Here is a 22,396-nt window from a genome sequence, read left to right on the forward strand (position 1 = left end):
AAACACACACACACACACACACACACACACACACACAAACAGCCTTGGCCAGTATGGCTCAGTTGGTTGGAGTGTCAGCCCATACATGGAAAGGTGGTGGGTTGGATTCTTGGTCAGGGCACATACCCAGGTTGCATGCACAAAGCAACTGAAGGAGGTTTCTCTCTCACATCGATGTTTCTTGTTCTCCCTCTTCCTTCCTCTCTTTAAAATCAATAAAAAAAAAAAAAGACAAAGGGTTACTGGACTGCACTCAGAGCCCAGCAGCAGGGTTAGTCAAGGAATCTGGGTCTCAGCATGCTCTGGTGATTTTTTTTCTAGTAATATTCCCCTACCAAGGAATGACAAAAAAAGAGGGATGTGGGTGAGCAGGGAGCAACAATCCTGGTTTGAAAACTGACCAGCAGGTAGGTAGCGCAGGGGACAGAATTGAGTAGTCTAGTCTGGGTAAGGAATCAGATAGACCAAAAGGGGTCTGAGACTTGAGACTAGGAAGTGAGGACGTGAGACAGGTAAGAGATAGATGGCTGTGGTCAAAGATGACAGCTCTGAATCGTGGAAGCAGAGCTGTTTCCAGCTATAAAAGCTACAAATGTGTTCCCACGGGTGCTGCAGGAGACTGAGGAATGGAGTCAAAGGACATAGGAATTGAGGAGATTGGTGAATTGCGAGGCGTTTAATTTAAATGTCAATTGAAACAAATGTTAACATTGAAAGAAGCCTGGCATGGTGGACATAAGCCTAGGCTGGGGTCTGGAGAACTGGGGTTCTACTTGCAGTTCTATGAATAAACTATGCTGCGGTGAGAAAGGCACTGCCCTTTTCTGGGGTTGAATCAGACTTCTCTGGGACCTTTCTGCTCTAAATGGTAAGAATTTTTAGGGTAATGGCAAGAGACTGGCTGAAGGTGAATGAATATCTCTTCCTTTAGACTGCCCCCGTCTCCCAAGGAGGGTCCGGAACCTTTCTGCTGTGCTTTCTGCCCGGACGTGCAGAAGCGGAGACCGGAAGTCCTTTGCCGGGAGGTTCCGGGTTTCCAGGACTACTACGATGGCGATGAGTTTCGAGTGGCCGTGGCAGTATCGCTTCCCGCCCTTCTTTACGTGAGGCTCAGACCCCGAGAAGCCCCGCTGTGCCTCCCTTCCCTCCCCCGGCCCCCGGGCTCAGCTCTGATCCTTCACTTGGGGAGGGGGAGAAAGGACACGGTCGCCACCACTCTCAGCTCCTCACTTTCTCCTCGAAACGCGCCTCCGGCAAGTGCTGCCTCTCTCCTTCTCACTCCCTGTAATTCTGCAACCCATCCCCTTCGCCCGGCAGGTTACAGCCGAACGTGGACACTCGGCAGAAGCAGCTGGCCGCCTGGTGCTCGCTGGTCCTGTCCTTCTGCCGCCTGCACAAACAGTCCAGCATGACGGTGATGGAAGCTCAGGAGAGCCCGCTCTTCAACAACGTGAAGCTACAGCGTATCCTCCCTCAGACTCGTCCACAGCCCACACACATGCACTTCCACACTTTGCCACATGCCCAGACCACACACACACACTTCACCCACAGTAGTCAGGTTCCCATCCAAACTGGCCTTGAGGAAGAGCAAGTATATGGAGCTGGCATCCATTTTATCCCCAAACCCAAATGCAGCACCAAACCCTCTAGTCCTAGGCAGTGATGGGTACCCAGGTGCCATTCAGGTCTTTCAACTTGAGCCCTTTTGGCTCTGAATTTCCTGTCCTGGTCATTGTGAGGCTCAAACTCATGTACTAACTTTAGTAATGTGTTCCACCTACTCTCCTCCTCCCAGGAAGTAAGGGTCATTTGTTTTTGCTGCCTGATTCATGCCTAAAATATCTGTGCAGGAGGGAGAGCAGACAGAGGATAAGAAAATATAGTACTTTTCATTTTGTAAAGCTCTTCCTTTTAATTGGAATAGTTTGTTTTTATCTTCTTTCCCCCAATATCCAAGAAGTGCCAGTTTATATCCCGTTGGGGAATTGCACATATATGTATGTGGGAGGGAGAGGTAGGGGGCAGGTGGTTCTCAGCATGAGGCTGGCTCTGCCAATTTTTATCTCACTCAGTTATTCCATTAATGCCATTTCTTTAACCTTAAACCAGGGAAGCTCCCTGTGGAATCAATCCAGGTTGTATTAGAGGAACTGAGGAAGAAAGGTGGGTTCAATTCCCCAGATTTCTTATTTTTCCTCCTAGTTGGGTTTTCCTGAGGGTAGATTAACACGTCTTTTAATAACTTTTTTCTCTCTTCTTGCTTGAAGCTCAGAGTTCTCTGTACAGTAGACAGCCCAATTCCCCAGGTCCTTTCCCCCGTTGGTACACAAAGTTAAATCTTTTCATCTGTGCCCTAATACCTGAAGAGATGAGGAAGGAGAATGAGCGCCTTGTAGACAGCAATAGTAAAACAAATTTTGAATTTCTCTTTCTGAAAGCTGAGTCTCTTCTCTTTTCCACCTTGGTTTTTACCTCTTTGTCCCTTCTTAGAGCATGATGCTTTCATAAGTATCTGATTTGCAGGGAACCTCGAGTGGCTGGATAAGAACAAATCTAGCTTCCTGATCATGTGGCGGAGGCCAGAAGAATGGGGGAAACTCATCTATCAGTGGGTGAGACTGTTCTGCTGCAATGACAAATACATGGCAAAGGAGAATTGTATCTGTGCTCAGCAGATACCTGGTGTTCCCAGAGCCAGACTGAGCAAAGTGGGAAGGGGCAGAATGAGGAAGTGTAGGTGTTCCAGGGAAGATTCTTTCAGTGACTCAATTTCCAAGGCTTCACAGAAGTTCCCTTTCATTGCCTGTTGGAGGCTAGAGGCTATGTGAGGCCATGTTTGGAGAATGCAGTACTGGGAACCACGAGTACTATTGTTGGCTGGAGCCTCTGGCCACAGGAGATAAATGGGGAAAGGAAGGGGGAAAAAAAATCCATGGGGCCCCTCCCCCACTGCACCCTTACGGGGCTGTCCACAATATGAAGGCGACATTCTGAACCAATGTGGGTGTGGGGACACACTCTGTCTCCCACATTCCTAGCCACCGTTAGCTCTAAACGTTCCCAGGAGAGAAAGGAGGGGAGGAAACATCAACAACCCAAATATAACAAATACATACCACCCATTCCTGAACAGGAAAACAACCAGAATGAGAGGTCACAACTCAGACACGTGAAGGCCTGTGGTTTAGTGGTTCCAAATGTGTGTGTACACATATAAATATAGCACCTGTGTGGTTTGTGGGTTTTAGCCATTTCTCTGCAGAAGTGACAACCCTGGTTTGAGACTGGGTACCATTCCTGGGTCAAGAGGTGGAGCTGGCCAGTTTACCTTCTCCCAGGAGATTCCTGGTCCTTATTCAATCCCGGTTTTCTGTGTCCAGGTTTCCAGAAGTGGCCAGAACAACTCCGTGTTCACCCTGTATGAACTGACCAATGGGGAAGACACAGAGGATGAGGGTAATGCCTTTCTCTTCCCCCAGTTTTGTCATCTGAATCCTCCAGTCCTTGTTTAAGTGACATTCAGACTTCCCATTTCTCTGCCTCTGAATTCCAAATACTACATAATACAAGGGTTCTTAACCCATATCCATTATTTTCATAAACTACCTGAATTCATATACAAAAAGCCCTAAGTTTTGTTTGTAGGGGTATATGTGTTTTATCTAGGGATAGAGTCAGTATTATCAGATTTTCAAGGGCATCTGTGAACCATGAAGTTAAGAATTAGGGGTGTAGACGCCAAATGAGGAGCCAGGGCAGGAGATTAAGCTTGAAACCTCATTCCTTGCTGACTCAGGCTTTCTTTCACCCTTTATTCTTATAGAGGGCTCAAGTTTTGTGGACAATAGCTAAAGGGATTGGGCCAACACCCTCAGCCCTGTTAAGTACTTTGTTTTCTGGCCAGGCAATGATTTGCATAGTGATTGATTTTTACATAGCTCTTTTATTTCTGCCTTCAGATTCTGATCCCCAGGATCACCAAAAGTTTATATCTTAGCTGGGGAAAAGGGGGTGCCTCCCCTTTCTGCCAGGTCCTGACTGCCCTAACAGATTTTATAGCTCTTGGCTCTTTCCCCCTGATCTGCAGGCCTCTGCTTGCTACTCCCACCATCACCTATGACTTCAGTGCTGCAGCCTTGCCCAGCCCACTACTCAGGCTGGGCAAAGCTGGAGGCTTCCTCAGAAAGCAAATTTTCTGACTCAAGTGCTGAGCCCCCGCAGGGGATGAGGTGAGCAAGCTTGTTAGGGCTTGCCTCCTGCCTCTCACATCTCCCTAAAGTATAATGCCATATCTCCTGGCCCTCAGACACTCAGCTGGCCCTTGGTTCCCAGCTTGTTTCTTTTAACTAGGAAAGGGCATATATCTGTGCTGGACCTTAACAGTCTCCTGGCCAGATTATACTTCTTTGTGTTAGGACAGGTCCTCATGATGGGTACAAATGTGCAGATAGAGTCAGTCCCCATGACAAGGGCCTTGACCTCCCTAGGGTTGATTGCCAAGGCTCCCTCTGGCTCACAAGCAAATGGTGTCACTCTTGTGCATCAGGCACTGTTTGGGGTGCACATAGGAGTTGAGTCTGACAGAAGAATCAAGAAGGGAAAAATAAGTATGAATACTCATTTTATGCTGACTAAAGCTTTCTTCCTTCCCTTTAAAATTTTTTTTTTTTAATTTATTGATTTTAGAGGAAGGGGGAGTGAGAGAGAAACATTGATTTATTGTTCTACTTATTTATACATTCATTGGTTGCTTTTTGTATGTATCCTTACCGGAGATCGAACCCACAACTTGGTGTATCAGGATGATGCTCTAACTGAGCTACTGGGCCAGGGCATTCCACTCCTTACTGTTAAGGTATACCCAGGAAGGGTGGGTGGCAGCTGCAGCAGTGTAGATGGCACATATATATCCTGGCCTTGTAAGCTCTCAGCTTCCAGCTAGACTGCTCTCCCCAAAGGCCTTGAGCCCCAAGGAGCTGAGTGTCCCTGACTACCTCTCTCTCCCTGTCCAGAGTTCCATGGGTTGGATGAGGCAACCCTACTGCGCGCTCTGCAGGCCCTCCAGCAGGAGCACAAAGCGGAGATCATCACCATCAGCGATGGCCGAGGCGTCAAGTTCTTCTAGCAAGACCCGTCTCCCTTTACGCCTTACCTCCCACCCTTCCAGGGCTTTCAAAAGGAGACAGACCCAGTGTCCCCACAGACTGGATCTGTGACTCCACCAGACTCAAAAGGGCTTCAGTCCAGGGATGGGTTTCCACTAACCCCATGTGTTTGTCCCTGGGATAGGGCAAGGCTGAGGTGCCATAGAGAAGAGATGTTCCTCTCCTTGCCCCTTCTCCTCTTCTGTCCTAGATTGTCCCTGAGCCCAGGGTCTGTAAACCCAGCACTTTACATGTGTTCACATATGTAACTACACACACACACACACACATACACACACACACCTCTACAAGCTTCTCTCCCCCCTCCCACCCCTGTAGCTGCTGTTGCCTCCCCTCTCAGGCTGGTGCTGGATCCTTCCTATGGGATAGTGGAAGCCCTGGCTGCAGGCAGCCTTCCAGGCAATATGAAGAAAGGAGGCCCAAGAAGGGGCCTGCCAGTGAGAGGAGGGGCTGGACAGTGATCTGTGATATTAAAAAGCTCAACCCCACTGCCTGCCTCTGGTATTACTACTGAATGGACATGGGGAGGGCTGTGAAGTGTTACCCCCTGAGAAAATCCCAGCTTAGAAGAGGGAAGAGAAAGCCTATGGCCTTTGTAAATGACAAGGTCCTCCAGTTATGGCGGGCTCCCTGGTGAGCCTGTGGTTTTACATCTGCTGGGTGGGCTGTGTGGGGGAGTGCTGATGGAACACAGCTTGGAGACACTGCTTTCTGTGTCTGAACTGGATGGAGTAACTTAATGGCTTCCCCTTCCTTCACCTCCCCCATGAAAGTCCTGAACTACACTGAAGCCCCTCCCTCCATCCATCTGGTCTGGGTGAGGTAGTTGAGGCCAAGGAGAGTTGAGGGGGAGTAAACCGGACATGGACTTTGGTTTATTGGAAACTTTGGCAAACAGAAGGGGGAGGAAGGAGAGCCCACATAGCAAAAACAGCCACTCTTAATCAGGGCCAAGCTGCGGTCAAGGTAGGGAGGTGGAAGGGATGGGTGACCGGGGCCTTGGTTTGGGGGTGGGGCTTGTCCTGGGGTGCACACACCCATCCCTGTGCAGCCCGGAGGGATGGCGGCGTGTCGGAGAAAACCAGACCTTCCCATTGACCTCTGTATTGTCAGCCTGGTGCTACTCTGGACAGCTAGGAGGGGTGGTGCTACCTTATCTGGGGCGTGCAGGCGTGTGGTAGCCTCCCCTAGCCACCCCCCTTTTCTAGGGCCTGGGAGCCGAGGTCACGTTTCCTCTCCCTGTCCAGCGTCATGCCCCCCACCAAACAGGTTTGCGCACTCTTAGTGCGAGAGGACACCCCGTGGCCTCGCACCCGGCACTTAGGAATGAGACTGAAGGCGGGGAAGCGGGGAGGCGGGGGAGGAGAGGGGTATTGGCCGGGGGCGGGGCGAGGGGTGAGGTGAAGGGCTGTGCACCAGAATCCGCACCGCTGGCTGCTTGGAGGGGGCGGCCCTGGGGGGTGGGGGCGGGGCTGGGGGCGGGGCTCTGGTGCGGGCGAGCCGGGGGCTAGGGCCCCAGTAGCTCTGCCTGAGTGCTGCGCACCCGACCAGTCCGCCTGTCCGGCTGCCTCCTCTCCAGTCGCCCGGCTTACCGCCCTGCGGAGCCCGGCCCTTCTTCATGCTGGCACCCCCAGCCCCAGACACCGCGGGCCCCATGTCCCAGGCGGAGGCCGACCTGGCCTTGCGGCCTGCGCCCCCTCTCGCTGCCACGGGGCCGCCCCGCCTCGGGCCCCTTCCTCGCCGGGCGCGCCGCTTCTCCGGGAAAGCTGAGCCCCGGCCGCGTTCTTCCCGTCTCAGCCGCCGAAGCTCAGTCGACTTGGGGCTGCTGAGCTCTTGGTGCCAGGCAACCTCACCGGTTCCGGAGCCCCCCAATCCTCCGGACTGTGCTGGTCCCGACGCCGCAAGGAGCCCACTGCCTAGCTCCGAAGAGCCCGCCGAGGGCACGTGGACTGGGGGGGCCCAGGTGAAGGCTGCGGACTCTGCGCGTCCGGAGCTCGCGTGCTCCGCAGGAAGCCTGGGATCCCGGGAACCGCCAAGGGTCCCCGAAGCTGCGGCCCAGGAGCGGCGGCGGGAGCAGGAGGAAAAGGAGGACTCGGAGACCCAGGCTGTGGCAACGTCCCCGGACGGCCGCTACCTCAAGTTTGACATTGAGATTGGACGTGGCTCGTTCAAGACGGTGTATCGAGGGCTAGACACCGACACCACGGTGGAGGTGGCCTGGTGTGAGCTGCAGGTGCGGCTGGGTGGCACCTCGGGATGGGACCTTCTGGAGGTCTTGGGATGGGAGACCCAGGGGACAGCAACAAAGGAGGGATGTATTTTTCCAGTCAAACGTCCAGACACTCCTGCCGCCACTTGTTCTGATGACCCATGGATCTGGCTGATCCTGGGCTGCAGAGAGAGAAACTGAGGCAGGTGGTATAGGGTTTGGACATTGTCCGCTTTAAAGTCCCCGTACTCAACCCGGAGAGGTGGAAAGTGGGATGGTAAACTGGATAATGGGCCATTTCAGGTTTGAGAAGGTGGCTGGCTGGCTATCCTGCAATGGTCCGCCCCTTCCCCTAAGTCTCCAGACGCAGCGAGACCCTGGTCTTCCTGTTCCCTAAACCTAGATCTTCACTGGAGGTTGGGATGATGGAGGCCAGGGGGTGGGGCAGGGTCCTCTCCACTTCCAGAAGATTTCAGCTCTTGTGGCAGGATGGGGCCCTCGCAGGCCCCTTCTGGAGCAGTCAGACTTCTGGACTTCTCCACAGTTGGGGGAGGGAGAGACAAGGAGTTCTGGCGCTGGCCCAAATCCAGCCCTACTCATCCCACTGCCTGCCTGGGCTCTCCCTTCCCAGACCCAAAGGTGCTGAGCCCCGTGGGCTTTAAGTTTTTGCCAGCAGCCGCAGATTCAGACTGGGGGACAGAGCCTGAGGGAAGGGTCCTTTCCGGAGCCCTGGCACTGGGCTTGCCCCTTGCTCTGCCACTGCCGCGCCCCAGGCTCCAGGCCAGGCTGTAGAGGCGGCCAAACTGGGGTGGGGTGGGGTGGGGTGGGGTGGGGGTGAGGGAGGGAGATGAGACCGGAGCGGGACAGCCAGGGGGTGGTCTCCTGGAACCTGGTCCTTGATCCTTGCTTTTGCTGCACTCCTTCTGTCTGGTTTTAGCAGTTCTCCATTTCTGGAGCTAACCCCCTTGGCGGCCCCAGGTTTCTACCCGCCGTCTGCCCGCCCGCTGCCGTCCCCCGGGCGCCCCCTCCCGCCCCACGGCCTGCCCGGGCGGCCACAAAGGCGCTATTGAGCTCAGGGCTCCTGGACCCGACTGCATAAAGTCGCTGTGTCCAGCAGGGGGTCCAGGGGGCGGTCCCAGGCCCAGGATGGGCGTGTCCTTGGAGCAGCTTGAGGGGGCGGACCTGGAATTAGGGGTCTATAGCCGGTTAGGCCAACGATCCTACCGACCGACCCAGCCCCATCCCACGGCTTCAACCTTCACCTTTCGCCCCCCAGCCCCGCCCCCTGTGCCCCACCTTAACCCCTCACCATGGGGGTCCTGGGACAGATTTGACCTTGACCCCCATCCCCCACCCCACAGACTCGGAAACTGTCTCGAGCAGAGCGGCAGCGATTCTCCGAGGAAGTGGAGATGCTCAAGGGGCTGCAGCACCCCAACATCGTCCGCTTCTATGACTCGTGGAAGTCAGTGCTGAGGGGCCAGGTTTGCATCGTGCTGGTCACTGAACTCATGACCTCGGGCACACTCAAGACGTGAGCTCCTTCGCCTGGTGGTGGTGGTGGTGGTTGGTGGGAGGTCCCGTTGCTTCTGGAACTTCTCCCAGGCTCCTCAGACTCTACATCCAGGTCCAGCACCAGGCTCACTCTCTCTCACCCACCCCTCCTATGTCCCTGCCTTGGTGAATTGCAAGGTCCACCCAGCACTACAGCCAAAACTTCAGTGTCTCCCCAGATGCCTCCTCTCCGTCTACTCTGTGCATCTCCTTCCCCCTTCAGTCTGTCTTCAGGTCCTTCCTCCTATCTCCCCACTTGGTTTTCACTGCCCCATCTACACCCCCACCTCACTGCCACCTACCTTACTGGTCTGGAGACCGGCAGTCCTCTCTAAGGGCCTTCCCCCACTCTGTCCCTCTCCTGTCCAAGCTATCCTTTCTTCCTGCATTCTGGGGTTATGTCTCCGTTGCAAGTTTGACCTTCTCACTCCCATTCTTAAAAACCCTTCAAGGTCTCCCATGCCCTCAGGATAAAGTCCACACTTCCTAAACAGCTTGCAGTCCTTGGGATCCAGCCTCATCTTCACCCTAAATTTCAGATAAACCAAATTCCCAGCACCTCTTCCCACCCTGCTTGGTGGCTTGCTGTCTCTGTGCCTTTGAGCACAATGTCCCCTCTGCCTGGAAAGTCTCCATCCCTTCCCCGTTTCACCCTTGAACGCCTACTCATCCTTCAGGATGCAGCACAGTTATTTCCTCTGTGAGGCCTCCCCGGCGCCAGGGCAGTCAGGCATCCCTTCCGGTGCTTCCACGCACCTTGGCCTACTTCCTATAATCTCACGTCTGCCTCCCACACCTCCTGACTCAGTTTCTCCCTGGATCCCCTCGCAGACCTAGGCTAAGAGAATGCTGGTAGAAGATGCATAGGTGGTGGTGTAGATAGGGCTTAGGGGGAGCTTCCCAGTGAGGGCTTCGTCCCTCGACCACAACCCTGGCTGTGCGCTCTCCCCAGATACCTGAGGCGGTTCCGTGAGATGAAGCCCCGAGTCCTTCAGCGTTGGAGCCGTCAGATCCTTCGGGGGCTTCATTTCCTACACTCCCGAGTACCCCCTATCCTGCACCGAGATCTCAAGTGCGACAACGTCTTTATCACCGGCCCTACGGGCTCCGTCAAGATCGGGGACCTGGGCCTGGCCACGCTCAAGCGCGCCTCCTTTGCCAAGAGTGTCATTGGTGAGTCCCTCCAGGAGGGTCCTTGCCATTTTTATTTTACCTTTGCCGTATCAGAAGAGAGCCTGGGGTCCCCCTTCCCCCCAGCAGAGTCCTTTTGAGTTCTACAGAGTTAGAAAACCATGGGGAAAACGGAGAGACCTGTGGCATCTCCTCCCCACCACCGTGGTGGAGAAGGGTTGGCTGCTTGCACTCCGGAACTGGAGGGCTGCCTGGCCTACTACACCCAAGGGGAGGGGTGAGGCCAGAAAGGAGGCTCTGCAACCTGACGCTTGCTGTGAATCCTCCAGGGACCCCGGAGTTCATGGCTCCAGAAATGTACGAGGAAAAGTACGATGAGGCCGTGGACGTGTACGCGTTTGGCATGTGCATGCTGGAGATGGCTACCTCCGAGTACCCTTACTCCGAGTGCCAGAATGCCGCGCAAATCTACCGCAAGGTCACCTCGGTGAGGGGGGGGGGAGGTTGGGAATTCCAGGTTCCCTCCCATTTTCCTGTTTCAGCCAGCCCGTGGTCAGTGCCCTTTCCCTTAATGAAAACAGGCTAGACACAGACACCCTGGTTCCCACTGCAGTAGCGTGGATGCACACACGCCCCCAGGCAGTACGAGCTGTTTAGAATAATGATGTGTGTGTATCGCTCCTTAGAGTTTACAAACGATTCCACTTTCAGCCTCTCATCGGATCCTTCCAGCTGCCCCACGGGGTGAGCAGGGCAAATATTCTGCCCACTGTTTTCCAAATGAAAAAAAACTGGCTTAAGGCAGACTTGTTTAAGGTCACATTATCGATACACGGAGGGACTGGGATTCAAAATCAGATCCCCCGGTAGCAGTCACGGTGCTTTCGCGACTGCGAGCGTTGCGCCTCAGGCGCGTGTCTAGCCTAGAACCGGGGGCGCAGAGAGCCCGAGGCTAAAGAAACCCCGTCCCCAGGGCACGAAACCGAACAGCTTCTACAAGGTGAAGATGCCCGAGGTGAAGGAGATCATCGAAGGCTGCATCCGCACGGATAAGAACGAGAGGTGGGTGGAGGGGGCCGGGCCGGGGCGGGCCGCGAGGGCGGGCGGCCGCGGGGACGCGGCTCAGGGCTGCCGCGCCGCCCCCCAGGTTCACCATCCAGGACCTTCTGGCCCACGCCTTCTTCCGCGAGGAGCGCGGCGTGCACGTGGAGCTGGCGGAGGAGGACGACGGCGAGAAGCCCGACCTCAAGCTCTGGCTGCGCATGGAGGACGCGCGGCGCGGAGGGCGCCCCCGGGACAACCAGGCCATCGAGTTCCTGTTCCAGCTGGGCCGGGATGCCGCCGAGGAGGTGGCGCAGGAGATGGTGAGCCGAGGGCCCACTGCCCTGCAGTTGGGCCTGCGAGGGACGCCGGGTGGTGGCAAAGGGGCACAACCCACTCTTCTTCGCATCTCCTGCACCTTCCTTTTTTTAAAATCTTTATTGAGTTCAGAGAGACGAAGGGAGAGGGAGTTGAAACAGCGATGATGAGAGTCATTGATCGGTTGCCTCCTGCACGCCCCCCACTGGGGATCGAGCCCACCCCCCATCCCCCCCCATCCCCCCCCATCCCCCCCCCGCCATCCCTCCCCCCACCCCACCCTGCAAGTGCCCTGACCGGGAAATGAACCTCAAGCTCCTGGATCCTAGGCTGATGCTCAATCTCTGAGCCACGCCCGCCGGGGGGCGTGCACCTTCCTTCTGAACACACCCGCACGAACATCTTGTGTTCAATAAGTTGGAGATTTTCGTTTCCAGAACAGACCCTGGGTCCTCCAGCCTCTCTGCTTTACTTCCTGCTGACCCGATATTTCTGGAATGCCTTTCTCTCCAATTTGTCTACCTATTTATTTCTTATTTTTTTGTCATTCCCCCCTCTCCCCCAATCTCTTGGTTTTGTTTTTTTTCTTGTCTTTCTTCCTCCGTGCACAGAACCGTCAATTTCAGGAAGCCTATGTCTCTATAGAGTCAAAATTAAATGCTGGTTCTCATTTCAGCAGCTCCTCAGTTACAGGACCCACCACCGTCCATCCGTCTTGTTTTCCACCAGGATACATTTCTGTCTTTCTCCTCTACTAGACTATAAACTCCTTGAGGGCAGAGATTGTGTTTTATTGATTTTTCTATCCCAGACAGTGCTTGACACGTGGTAGGAGCTCATTAATAGCCCACATGTGTATATGTCTTAGAGCATTTTCACGTGCATTTGATCAGTTACCACCTCGACATAGAATGATTTTATCCTGATTTATTGATGAGGAAATGAAAACTCAGAGACATTGAATTTCTTGTCCAACGTGCCAAGCAAGTAAGTGGCAGAGCCGGATCTAAACTTAGGTTGTTCAGCCTTTAAGTCAGATCACCCTGCCCTACCTCCTTTACATGCCCAGCAAAGCCCGTTGCTGAAATGAATAAAGGAAACTGAAGGACTAGGAGAGGTATACATGGGAGGTAGAAGATGTAGGGGAAGATGATTGGGGAGCTGGTTTAGGAAGGCCTGAGGGGGAGGAGAGAGTATATGATTCTCAAGAGAAAAATGGAAGTTGAAAGGATGAGGGTTGTCCATATGGGTGGGTCTGGGCCAAGAACCTGAGAAAGTGTTTTGAAATGTGGCATAAGAACAGGTCTCCCTAGCACTGACTGAGAGCAAATCCTGACCCATTACTTACAGGAGTTCTTGACCTTGACATTACTGGCTTTGTTTTGGGGACTGTCCTGTGCATTGTAGGATGTTGCGATTCCCTGGCTTCTACTTACTAGATGCCAGTAGCATCTACTCCGCACCCCCCCACCCTTATGACAACTAAAAAGTTTCCAAACATTGCCAAATGTTTCATCTTCCCCCTGCAAAATGAGAGGAACTGACTCATTGTATAACCATGAACTGGTCACTTATTTCTAAAATGGGGTTGATGAGATGACCTCAGGAGGTTATTGGGCAGACTTAACGGCAATCATGTAAGCAGTTTCCAGTTAATAGGTATAGTAGATAACCAATAAATGCTGGCTCCCTTCCATATCCTGGAGGTCCCAAGAAAGTGTTCTGATGGGTCTTTGAGGGGGATCCCGAGCTGTGTTCCTCACCCTCCCTACTCCAGGTGGCCCTGGGCTTAGTCTGCGAAGCTGATTACCAGCCTGTGGCCCGTGCAGTACGTGAACGGGTGGCCGCTATCCAACGAAAGCGGGAGAAGCTGCGCAAAGCTAGGGAGTTGGAGGCCCTCCCCCCTGAGCCAGAACCACCACCAGCAACTGTCCCCATGACTCCTGGTCTCCCCAGTTCCTTCCCCCCTGAGCCTGAGGAGCCAGAGGCAGACCAACACCAGCCGTTCCTCTTCCGCCATGCCAGCTACTCATCTACCACCTGTAAGTCACCTCTGATCTTAGGACCCAGGTCCCAGAACCCTTGGCCTCAGCCCCCCACCCAGAAGTTCAACCCAGCAGCACTGTCGCTTACCCTGCCTTCCACATCTAGCCATGAAGCTCCTGGACAACTCCAGGCCCCTCCTTGCTCAGGCATGCCCCCTCCTCTGCCACCACTCTCCTTTATTTCCCCTTTTTTGATCCCCTCCCCCACCAGCGGATTGCGAGACTGATGGCTACCTCAGCTCCTCCGGCTTCCTGGATGCCTCAGACCCTGCCCTTCAGCCCCCTAGTGGGGTGCCATCCAGCCCCGCTGAGTCCCATCTCTGCCTGCCCTCGGTGAGAGGGGGTCACTTGGGGGGCTCCCAGCCATTCCAAGCCTATGACCTATTTCCCTCCTTGTGAAATCCAACCCCATGACCTGGCCCCATGTCCCTGGAAATCTACCACTCTTGTCCTCATCTCCCTTAATTCCATCTCCCTAGTACCTCAGCATCCTTGAAACCATCTCCCTGGATCCCAACAATGATCTTGCTCTGATCTTAAGAACCCATATCCTGTTTCAGGCCTTTGCCTTATCTATTCCCCGTTCTGGCCCTGGCAGTGACTTTTCCCCTGGAGACAGGTAAGTTCTGGTACGAGTTGGGGTGCTAGAGTGAGACATTTTGAGCTCTGGGGTCCCAGGGTCCACTCTGACACTCCTTGTATCTCTTTTCCCTTTTGTAGCTACGCCTCAGATGCAGCATCAGGCCTTAGCGACGTGGGTGAAGGGATGGGACGGATGAGGAGACCCCTAGGGAGAAATCTCCGGCGCAGACCCAGATCCCGGCTTCGAGTCACTAGTGTAAGGAAGGCACAGGACGTGGGGAACAACCTTCAGGGCCAGGAGGGAACTGTCAGAAGGATGGGGGAGGTCAGCCAGAAAAAGTGTGTGTGACTGGTAGCAGCGGTGTGTGACTGGCACTCAAGTGGCAGCCGGTTTCTAATACCAGACTTTGGGAGCAGGGTCTGCTTCTCTTCGGTTCTAATCTGGCCACATCACATGGTTGGAGTGGGGTGGGGACATGTGATGAGGACAGAAGGCTTGACCTCCTCCCTCTGCTGAATTTAAATCTGAAGGTCTCAGACCAGAATGACAGAGTGGTTGAGTGCCAGCTACAGACGCACAACAGCAAGATGGTGACCTTCCGATTTGATCTGGATGGGGACAGCCCAGAAGAGATTGCAGCTGCCATGGTGAGGAGGGAGGAGCAAGATGACTGAGTCTTTGGGTCTGGGACAACGGTCTCCCTCCTGATGTTCCCTGGTGCTGAATTCCCCCCCCCCCCATCCAACAGCAAGGGTTTTTAAAGCACTCAGCGCAGTGTCACTGAAGATATCTCTGCCCTTGTTTTGGGGGAGATTTTTTTATCCAGTGAGATTTGGATCCTCAGCTGGAGTAATTTGAGACTAACAGTATATACAAGAGCTACAGTGAAGTACATGCTAGACATGTGATACTCTGGCTATAAGTAAGGGATGGGCTGGGGGCAGGAGGGGGGAGAAGTAGGACTTATGCAAGTTCTGACAGATGGGTAAGAATGGCAGTGGAGGGTGGGAGGGCATGTCTAGTGGGGGTGGGGGTACAACATAAGCAAAGGCATAGAAGTAGATAGTGACTTGGAATATGGCATTGGGAGGGCTTCATGAGGAGACCACTAGAATTAAGGGTTCCAGGAGGAGCCCTTCTGGAAGTGAGGTTGGGCATGTAGAGTGGGCCTGGATTATAGATGGTCTTAAGAGTTAGGGAGAGTGTCACATGGTGAGAATAGGTTTTTAAGAAGACCAGTCTGCCATGGGATGTGGGAGCCGGTTGGGGGTAGGGAATCCAGTTGGCAGGTGGGTACAGGAGCCAGGTGTGGATGGGAAAGAATAGATTATATGGGAGGGAGGAGAGGGTTTCGGGAAAATACTCTGTAATACAGTAATTTATTGACATAGTACAATACACACAGTAGATGCTCAATAAATATTTGCTGAGTTAATATGATAGGGCGTTAGGGAGAGAGGATATTCAAGGGTGACTTGTAGCTTGGAAATATTGGGAGTAGACCATCAAAGGAGAGGGGAAGCTGGAAATGAAAGTGGGCTTTTTTTTAGGGATCATGAGCTTGAATGATGGACAGGCAAGATAAGATTCTCCCTAGAAGCAGGATATGGGTCAGGTAGGGCTAGAGAGAGAGGTGGGTTTAGGAGTCATCAACATAGAATTGAGAGTGAAGGGAGATGGACCTGCAAACCCAGAGGCATAGAAGGCCTGAGTGTGTGTCTCTGTGGATACTGCCAGTTCTAGAATGGGAGGGGGGATAGGTTATCAAAGGACACAGAGATGGAGCCTGAGAGGTAAGAGAAGCCCCGAAAGATGTTAGTAAAAACTGAGCGAGGAGAGAGTTTCAAGTAGGTAGCATGGGGGAAGCCGAAGGCAAGATCACACTGGTATTTGTCAGGAGAAGGGCTTTGTGGGAGACCAGTTTCAGTGGAGTGAGGGCGGTGGATGTCAGCCTCTGGGGCGAAGGAGGAAAGGGAATGGGAGAAACATCAGGCTTGAGGCACTCTCTCCTGAAAAGCTTCTCTTCTATCATATCATTCACCTTGTGTCCAGGACAAAGACAAAATATCACTTGGCATGCAAGCTTATCACCTTCCATCAAGCTACTTGACTCTTCCAGAATCTTTCCTTCAGTCACCTGGTTTCTAAATGGTCCTCTGAAGAGGCTGGGTGCTTTCCTGCTTCTGCTTCCATCTGCTCAGGGGGTCTCTCATCTCCTGCCTGAGAAACTTCTCTACTGGACTTTCAAGCCCACTCAGATCCCACACTGCCAGAGACCCCGCTCCCTGAACCCAGGATCCGTTGCCCTCTTTTCTCTCCTTACCAGTCCACCCTTTACTTCTCTGCAGCAGAATTCTCCTGACACTTAAACCTGATCTTGTTGCTTTTGCTCCAAAATCTTTAGTGGCTATTTGTGGTTACAGAGTAAGGTCCAAATTCTGGAACATGGTCTTTAAAATTCACAAAACTTTCAGCTCTCCTTAAGTCTCCACTATTTTGTGAATGTGTCATACCTTTTCATGCCTCAGAGCTATTACTCATGATGTTTTCTCTGCCTACACTGCCCCCTCTCCCTGATGAACCGCGTGGAACAAAGGAAAGGGTAGGCTTTTACATAAGACCTGAGTTCAAATTTCAGCTCTGTTATTTATTAATTCAGTAAACTTGGGCAAGTTTCTTAACCTCTGTGAACCTCAGTTGCTCATCAATAAGATGTAGGTGATAGTACCTATTTTGCAAAGATGTTCTGATATAATTTATGAGATGTGATATAATAGATATGAGAAGGGAAATCACATGATACAATGTATGAGAAGTGTCCGCACATGGTAGGTTCTCAGTAAAGGGTTGTTTTTCTTTTTTCTCTCTTTTCTTTTCTCTTTTCTCTTTTCTCTTTTCTTTTCTTTTCTTTTCTTTTTTTTCTTTTCTTCTTTTCTTTTCTTTTCTTTTTTCTTTTCTTTTTTCTTTCCTTTTCTTTTCTTCTTTTCTTTCTTTCCTTTTCCTTTTCCTTTTCCTTTTCCTTTTCCTTTTCCTTTTCTTTTCTTACTTTTCTGTCCTCTTCTCTTCTTTTCTCTTTTCCTTTTCTTCTTTCTTTTTTTCTTTCTTTTAAATATGTCTTTATTGATTTCAGAGAGAGGAAGGGAAAGGGAGAGAGAGAGAGAGAGAAACATCAATGATGAGAGAGTCATTGATCAGTTGCCTCTTGCAAATCCCCTACTGGGGATCCAGCCTGCAACCCGGGCATGTGGCCTGGCCAGAAATCAAACTGGGATCTCCTGGATCATAGGTTGATGCTCAACTGCTGAGCTACACCGGCCAGGCAAGGGTTGTTTTTCTTACTCATCCTTCAAGGTTCAGCTCTGATACCATCCCACTTCCCCCATCTCCCCTACCTCCCACCCCCAAGGTAGTATGACCTGCTATCTCTTTGGAATAGCATTTTTTAAAACTACCGTTTAAAAATTATGGTTAAGCCTGGCCATGCGTGGCTCAGCGGTTGAGCACTGACCTAGGATCCAGGAGATCGGGGTTCGATTGCCGGTCAGGGCACATGCCCGGGTTGCGGGCTAGGCAGCCGATCAATGACTCTCTCATCATTGACGTTTCTCCCTCTCTCTCTCCCCCTCCTTTCCTCTCTCTGAAATCAATAAAGATATGTTTTAAAAAATATATAAATAAAAATAAAAATTATGGTTAAAAAACACACATAACAGCCTGACAGGTGTGGCTCAGTGGCTGATTGTCGACCCAGGCACTGAGAGGTCACTGGTTCGACTCCTGGTCAGGACACATGCACAGGTTGCAGGCTCGATCCCCGCAGGGGGTGTGCAGGAGGCAGCCAATTGATATTTCTCTCTCATGATGTTTCTATCTCTCTCTCCTTCCTTCCTCTCGCTCTCAAATCAATAAAAAATACATTAAAAAAATAACCCCCCCATAACATAAAATTTGCCCTTTTAACCCTTTTTAATTATACAATTCATGATCGTTGAGTATATTCACAGTTGGGAAACAGATCTCCAGAACTTTATCATTTTGCAGATCTGAAACTCTATACCCATTAAACAACAACTCTCTTTCCCCCCGCCTGGAATAGCATTTTTATCTATCCCTCGATCATAAATGCCTTACCTACAATGGGCTGACTCTGTATATGTGTCTCTTCCACTAGATTTTGGGCTTCCTCAGGACCAGGACTTTGTTTTATGCTCCCCTGTATTCCTGACAGTACCTAGCACATAGTATGTACTCAATAAGTGTTTGTGGAATTGAATGTCATGTTTACCATTTGTTGCCTTATTTTTATTTGTGTGTGTGTGTGTGTGTGTGTGTGTGTGTGTGTGTACCCGCATGCACACCTCTGTGGTATATTTCATAAGCCCTATGAGAGTAGGAATTGTGTCCAAAAGCATGTGAAGCAACAGTGAAAAGAACTCAGGCTTTGGCTTTAGACAGATCTGGGTGCAAATCCTGTGATCTTGAGCATACTGAACTTAATCTCTTTGAGCATTTGTTATCTTAACTCCGTAATGGGGGTGTTAACAAAGACCCCAGAAAGCTGCTGTTAGTGTTAAATGTGATATGTGAAGCCTCTGGTATATATATGCATCCTATGAATGTCAGCTACTTTCCTCTTAAGCTGTAGAGGAAAGTAGCTAACACCACACAGTGCTTGACACAGTAGATGTTTATTAAAGACTTGTTTTAGGTTGGTGGTTGGCAGAAGCGGTAGGGTGAAAGACTGGCTTTTAAAGATCAGAGTAGGGGGAGCGAGATGAGTGAGATAACAACGCTCCCTCCCTTGCTGCTGACCTTTGCCAGGTGTATAATGAGTTCATCCTGCCTTCGGAGCGAGCTGGATTCCTGAGCCGGATTCGGGAGATTATCCAGCGAGTGGAAACCCTGCTGAAGAGAGATACTGGCCCTGGGGAGGCTGCTGAAGACCCCCTGGGCCCTCAGGTCAGACCCTTTGGCCACCTCCAGGGGGAAACGGACTCCGCTCCAGGCTACGCTACCCTCTGCCTCACTAGTCGCCTTTGATCTAACTCCTCTTCATCTCTGGAAACCTAAAACAGTGGCTCTGAGCCTCTGGTGAAAGCCATGGACCCTTGTCCTAGAAAACTGTGTTCAATACATACTTTTCTTTTAACTCATTATTTTGAAGTAATTTCAGACTTACCGAAAGGAGTTGCAAGAATTGTAGAAAGAATTCCTAGATACTCTTAGCCTAGGTTTGCCAATTGTTTTGCCACACTAGCTTTCTCTTTTCCCCTCTCTATATGTGTGTGCACATATTTTTTTCTGAAACACTTAAGTTGCAGACATCATGCCCTTTACCTCTAAATATTTCAGCAAATACATTTTTGAATTCCCAAAGTTCATCTGTGGACTCCAAGAGGTCCACGAGTCCTAGCTTGAGAGCCTCAGTCTGAACCCTTCCTTCTAAGACTAGGTTCTTTCCCACTGTGACGGTGGCCCCCTTCTCTCCCTCAGGAGGAGCCAGCACCATTGCCTGTCCCCCCAGGCTCCCTCCCCAACCCATCCAGTGGTATGTACTGAGTTCTGTCCCCACTCTCTGCAACCCTTGGGTTGCCCCAGGGAAAGGTGCAGGGAGCAGAGGATTGGAATCTCAACACACCCTCCTCCCCAGCAGAGCTCCAGAGCAGTACCTCCTTGGAGCATAGCAGCTGGGCAGCCTTCTCCACCTCCCCATCTTCTTCTGGAACCCCCTTGTCTCCCGGAAACCCATTTTCTCCTGGAAGCCCTGTTTTCCCAATTCCTGTCTTCCCCATCACTTCTCCCCCATATCATCCCAGCCCCTCTCCATTTTCTCCAATTTCTTCCCAGGTCTCAAATCTCTCTCCACACCCTCCGAGCTCTCCACTTCCATTCTCCCCCAATGCTTCCCAGTTTCCATTCCCACCCTCTCAGTTTCCACAGAGTTCTCTCCTCTCCAGTTCTCCACCTACCTTCTCTCCCAGTTGTTCCCAGGTCCCTCTTATGCCTCATTCCTTTCCTCCATGCTCCTCTTCTCCCGTCCCCTCCACCACAGCAGCCCCTCTCCTCTCTCTGGCTAGTGCCTTCTCACTGGCTGTGATGACTGTGGCCCAGTCCCTGCTGTCTCCCTCACCTGGGCTCCTTTCCCAGTCTCCTCCAGCCCCTCCTGGTCCCTTACCAAGCCTGCCCCCTCCCTCTCCCCTTGCTCCTTGTGGCCAGGAAAAGCCTTCACCTTTGACAGCTGAGTTGGAGAGTGAGGTGAGTAGGAAACCCAGAGAGATAATTAAGGGGGCTGCATTCTGGATAATTTCTCTCCTCATGGACCCACACTTTGTAGGCCTCCCCAAATCCTGCTCGGCCACTCCTGGGGGAAGCCAGACTGGCGCCCATCTCTGAAGGTGAGGCCTCTGACCATTGACTTTCCCATTATCCTCAATCCACTTTATATGCCACTGATTTCTCTCCCTCCTTCCATGACTCCCTCCTTGTCTCTCTGCAGAGGGAAAGCCCCAGCTTGTTGGGCGTTTCCAAGTGACTTCATCCAAGGAACCAGCTGAGCCTCTTTCCCTGCAACCAACATCCCCAACTCTCTCTGGTTCCCTGAAGCCTCCAACCCCTCAGCTGACCTCAGAAAGCTCAGACACAGAGGACAGTGCTGGAGGCGGGCCAGAGGCCAGGGAGGCTCTGGCTGAGAGTGACCGTGCAGCCGAGGGCTTGGGGGCTGGAGTTGAGGAGGAAAGGGACAGTGGGAAGGAACCCCAAGTGGAGGACAGCTCCCCACCCCTGAGCCATCCCAGCCCAGTGTGGATGAACTACACCTATAGCAGCCTGTGTCTGAGCAGTGAGGAGTCAGAGAGCAGTGGGGAGGATGAGGAATTCTGGGCTGAGCTGCAGAGTCTTCGCCAGAAGTGAGTCTGGGGAAGATGGAGGGCAAGAAGTAGACTGAAGAGTGTGTGGCTAGCCCTCATGCTCCTGCTGCATCCTCAGGCACTTGTCAGAGGTGGAGGCACTGCAAACACTGCAGAAAAAGGAAATTGAGGACTTGTACAGCAGGCTTGGGAAGCAGCCCCCACCGGGTATCGTGGCCCCCGCTGCCATGCTGTCCAGCCGCCAACGCCGCCTCTCCAAGGGTAGCTTCCCTACCTCCCGACGCAACAGCCTGCAGCGCTCTGAGCCCCCAGGCCCTGGTGAGACTGCAGTTGCCAGGCTCCCATCTTTCCAGTCCCCTTCCCTAGTGATGCAGCTTTCTTCCAGGCCCTGGGAGTCTGCCCTTGGTGTGGGGGGGACTAGCTCCTCTCTCCCCGTGGCCCCTTCCCTCACTTAGCGCTCTCCCTCCCCATCCTGCACCCAGGCATCATACGAAGGAACTCCCTGAGTGGCAGCAGCACCGGCTCCCAGGAGCAGCGGGCAAGCAAGGGGGTGACATTCGCCGGGGATGTTGGCAGGATGGTGAGGGCGGGCCCAAGGGAGGGAGAGCCCACGGAATGGTAACTGGCAGCAGCTTCACTCTCCTCCCCCACCCTGAGGTTTCTTCAGTGCTTTTTCTTTTCCCTCCAGTGAATTCAGAACCGAAGCCATGTGTCTCTCCCACACCAGGACCCCCCATGGAGCTTGTGCTCTCAGAATCTACTAGTCAGCACAGCTCTGCAAGGAAGACCTCAGCATTGACCGAGTAGAAGGACAAGGGGCATGGAGTGCTGTTCCATTCTAGGGAGGAGCCAAGCATGTGCAAACTATTTGCTGTATGTAGAAGGTATAAATTCTGCAGCCTACCATCTTCATCCCTGCTACCTCCCCAGCCAAGAGTCAACCACTAAGCAATCCCACCCAAGCGCAGATGCTTCCACAGGACACACTCCCAGCTGGGCAAGTGGACAGGGTGTTCTCACATCAGAATTAGCAGCAGCCAATAAAAATGCTAGAAACTCGGACTCTGAATTTGTATGTCAGGCCTTAAGAACTGGGGGCAAAGGGTTGTGAGGTAAGGGGGGGGAAGGACTTAGAAGGGACTCTCCTCGCACAGTAGGAGGCAGGGGTAGAAGTTGCCCAGTGTTCTGATCCTGCCAGCAGTTCATAAGGAAACTGCAAGGTCAATAATCCACCTCACCATCTAGATCCCACCTTAGGCCTACACAGGCAGGCCCCAATGGAGGTTTAAAAAAATGAAAGCTACTTCTCCCTCATCATTCATCTACCTTTCTCTCTAGGGGTGGGAAAAGGCAGTAAAGTTGGAGTATGTTGTTTTTGAGGGTAGAGGACAGAGAGTGACCTTTCTTCCCCCAAGATGAGGTTCAGTCTCAAACAGCCCAGTGACCCACCATGAGCTCTCCCTTAAATCAGGTGGAAAGAT

At 52.3% G+C, this 22,396-nt stretch overlaps 2 protein-coding genes across 8 annotated transcripts; both read left to right on the plus strand.

Moving 5' to 3' along the window:
- The first annotated feature begins 996 nt into the window (after positions 1-996).
- Positions 997-5,656, plus strand: VPS25 (vacuolar protein sorting 25 homolog). The gene is made up of 6 exons (XM_081162859.1): positions 997-1,103; positions 1,318-1,463; positions 2,113-2,166; positions 2,527-2,615; positions 3,384-3,459; positions 5,016-5,656. The coding sequence occupies exons 1-6, from the start codon at positions 1,051-1,053 to the stop codon at positions 5,126-5,128; spliced, it is 531 nt and encodes a 176-aa protein (XP_081018985.1). The 5' UTR covers positions 997-1,050; the 3' UTR covers positions 5,129-5,656.
- A 1,044-nt stretch (positions 5,657-6,700) lies between these two features.
- On the plus strand, positions 6,701-21,982 carry WNK4 (WNK lysine deficient protein kinase 4). 7 transcript variants are annotated; one of them, XM_081115761.1, is made up of 19 exons: positions 6,701-7,401; positions 8,739-8,911; positions 9,884-10,104; positions 10,392-10,549; positions 11,036-11,124; positions 11,210-11,426; positions 13,199-13,463; positions 13,678-13,799; positions 14,027-14,085; positions 14,187-14,304; positions 14,580-14,696; positions 18,871-19,008; positions 19,543-19,597; positions 19,700-20,304; positions 20,384-20,444; positions 20,546-20,954; positions 21,034-21,233; positions 21,398-21,495; positions 21,604-21,982. In XM_081115761.1, the coding sequence occupies exons 1-19, from the start codon at positions 6,787-6,789 to the stop codon at positions 21,604-21,606; spliced, it is 3,723 nt and encodes a 1,240-aa protein (XP_080971887.1). In that variant the 5' UTR covers positions 6,701-6,786; the 3' UTR covers positions 21,607-21,982. The 7 variants fall into 7 exon arrangements, with proteins under 7 accessions (XP_080971887.1, XP_080971888.1, XP_080971889.1 ...); XM_081115762.1 differs by having other exon boundaries at positions 19,703-20,304; XM_081115763.1 differs by having other exon boundaries at positions 19,703-20,304; positions 21,398-21,453.
- The last annotated feature ends 414 nt before the right edge of the window (positions 21,983-22,396 follow it).

Source organism: Miniopterus schreibersii, assembly GCF_964146895.1.
Source record: "Miniopterus schreibersii genome assembly, chromosome: 16".
NCBI classification, from domain to species: domain Eukaryota; kingdom Metazoa; phylum Chordata; class Mammalia; order Chiroptera; family Miniopteridae; genus Miniopterus; species Miniopterus schreibersii.

What these genes read in the sequence shown, in the direction of transcription:
- WNK4 (XM_081115764.1), top strand. Translation starts at nt 6,787, where the DNA reads ATGCTGGCACCCCCAGCCCCAGACACCGCGGGCCCCATGTCCCAGGCG. An exon ending in TGGCCTGGTGTGAGCTGCAG is followed by an intron (nt 7,402 to 8,738) that starts GTGCGGCTGGGT and finishes CCCACCCCACAG; the next exon opens with ACTCGGAAACTGTCTCGAGC. An exon ending in ACTGGCGCCCATCTCTGAAG is followed by an intron (nt 20,445 to 20,545) that starts GTGAGGCCTCTG and finishes GTCTCTCTGCAG; the next exon opens with AGGGAAAGCCCCAGCTTGTT.
- VPS25 (XM_081162859.1), top strand. Translation starts at nt 1,051, where the DNA reads ATGGCGATGAGTTTCGAGTGGCCGTGGCAGTATCGCTTCCCGCCCTTC. An exon ending in AGAGGAACTGAGGAAGAAAG is followed by an intron (nt 2,167 to 2,526) that starts GTGGGTTCAATT and finishes TCTGATTTGCAG; the next exon opens with GGAACCTCGAGTGGCTGGAT. An exon ending in GGAAACTCATCTATCAGTGG is followed by an intron (nt 2,616 to 3,383) that starts GTGAGACTGTTC and finishes TTCTGTGTCCAG; the next exon opens with GTTTCCAGAAGTGGCCAGAA.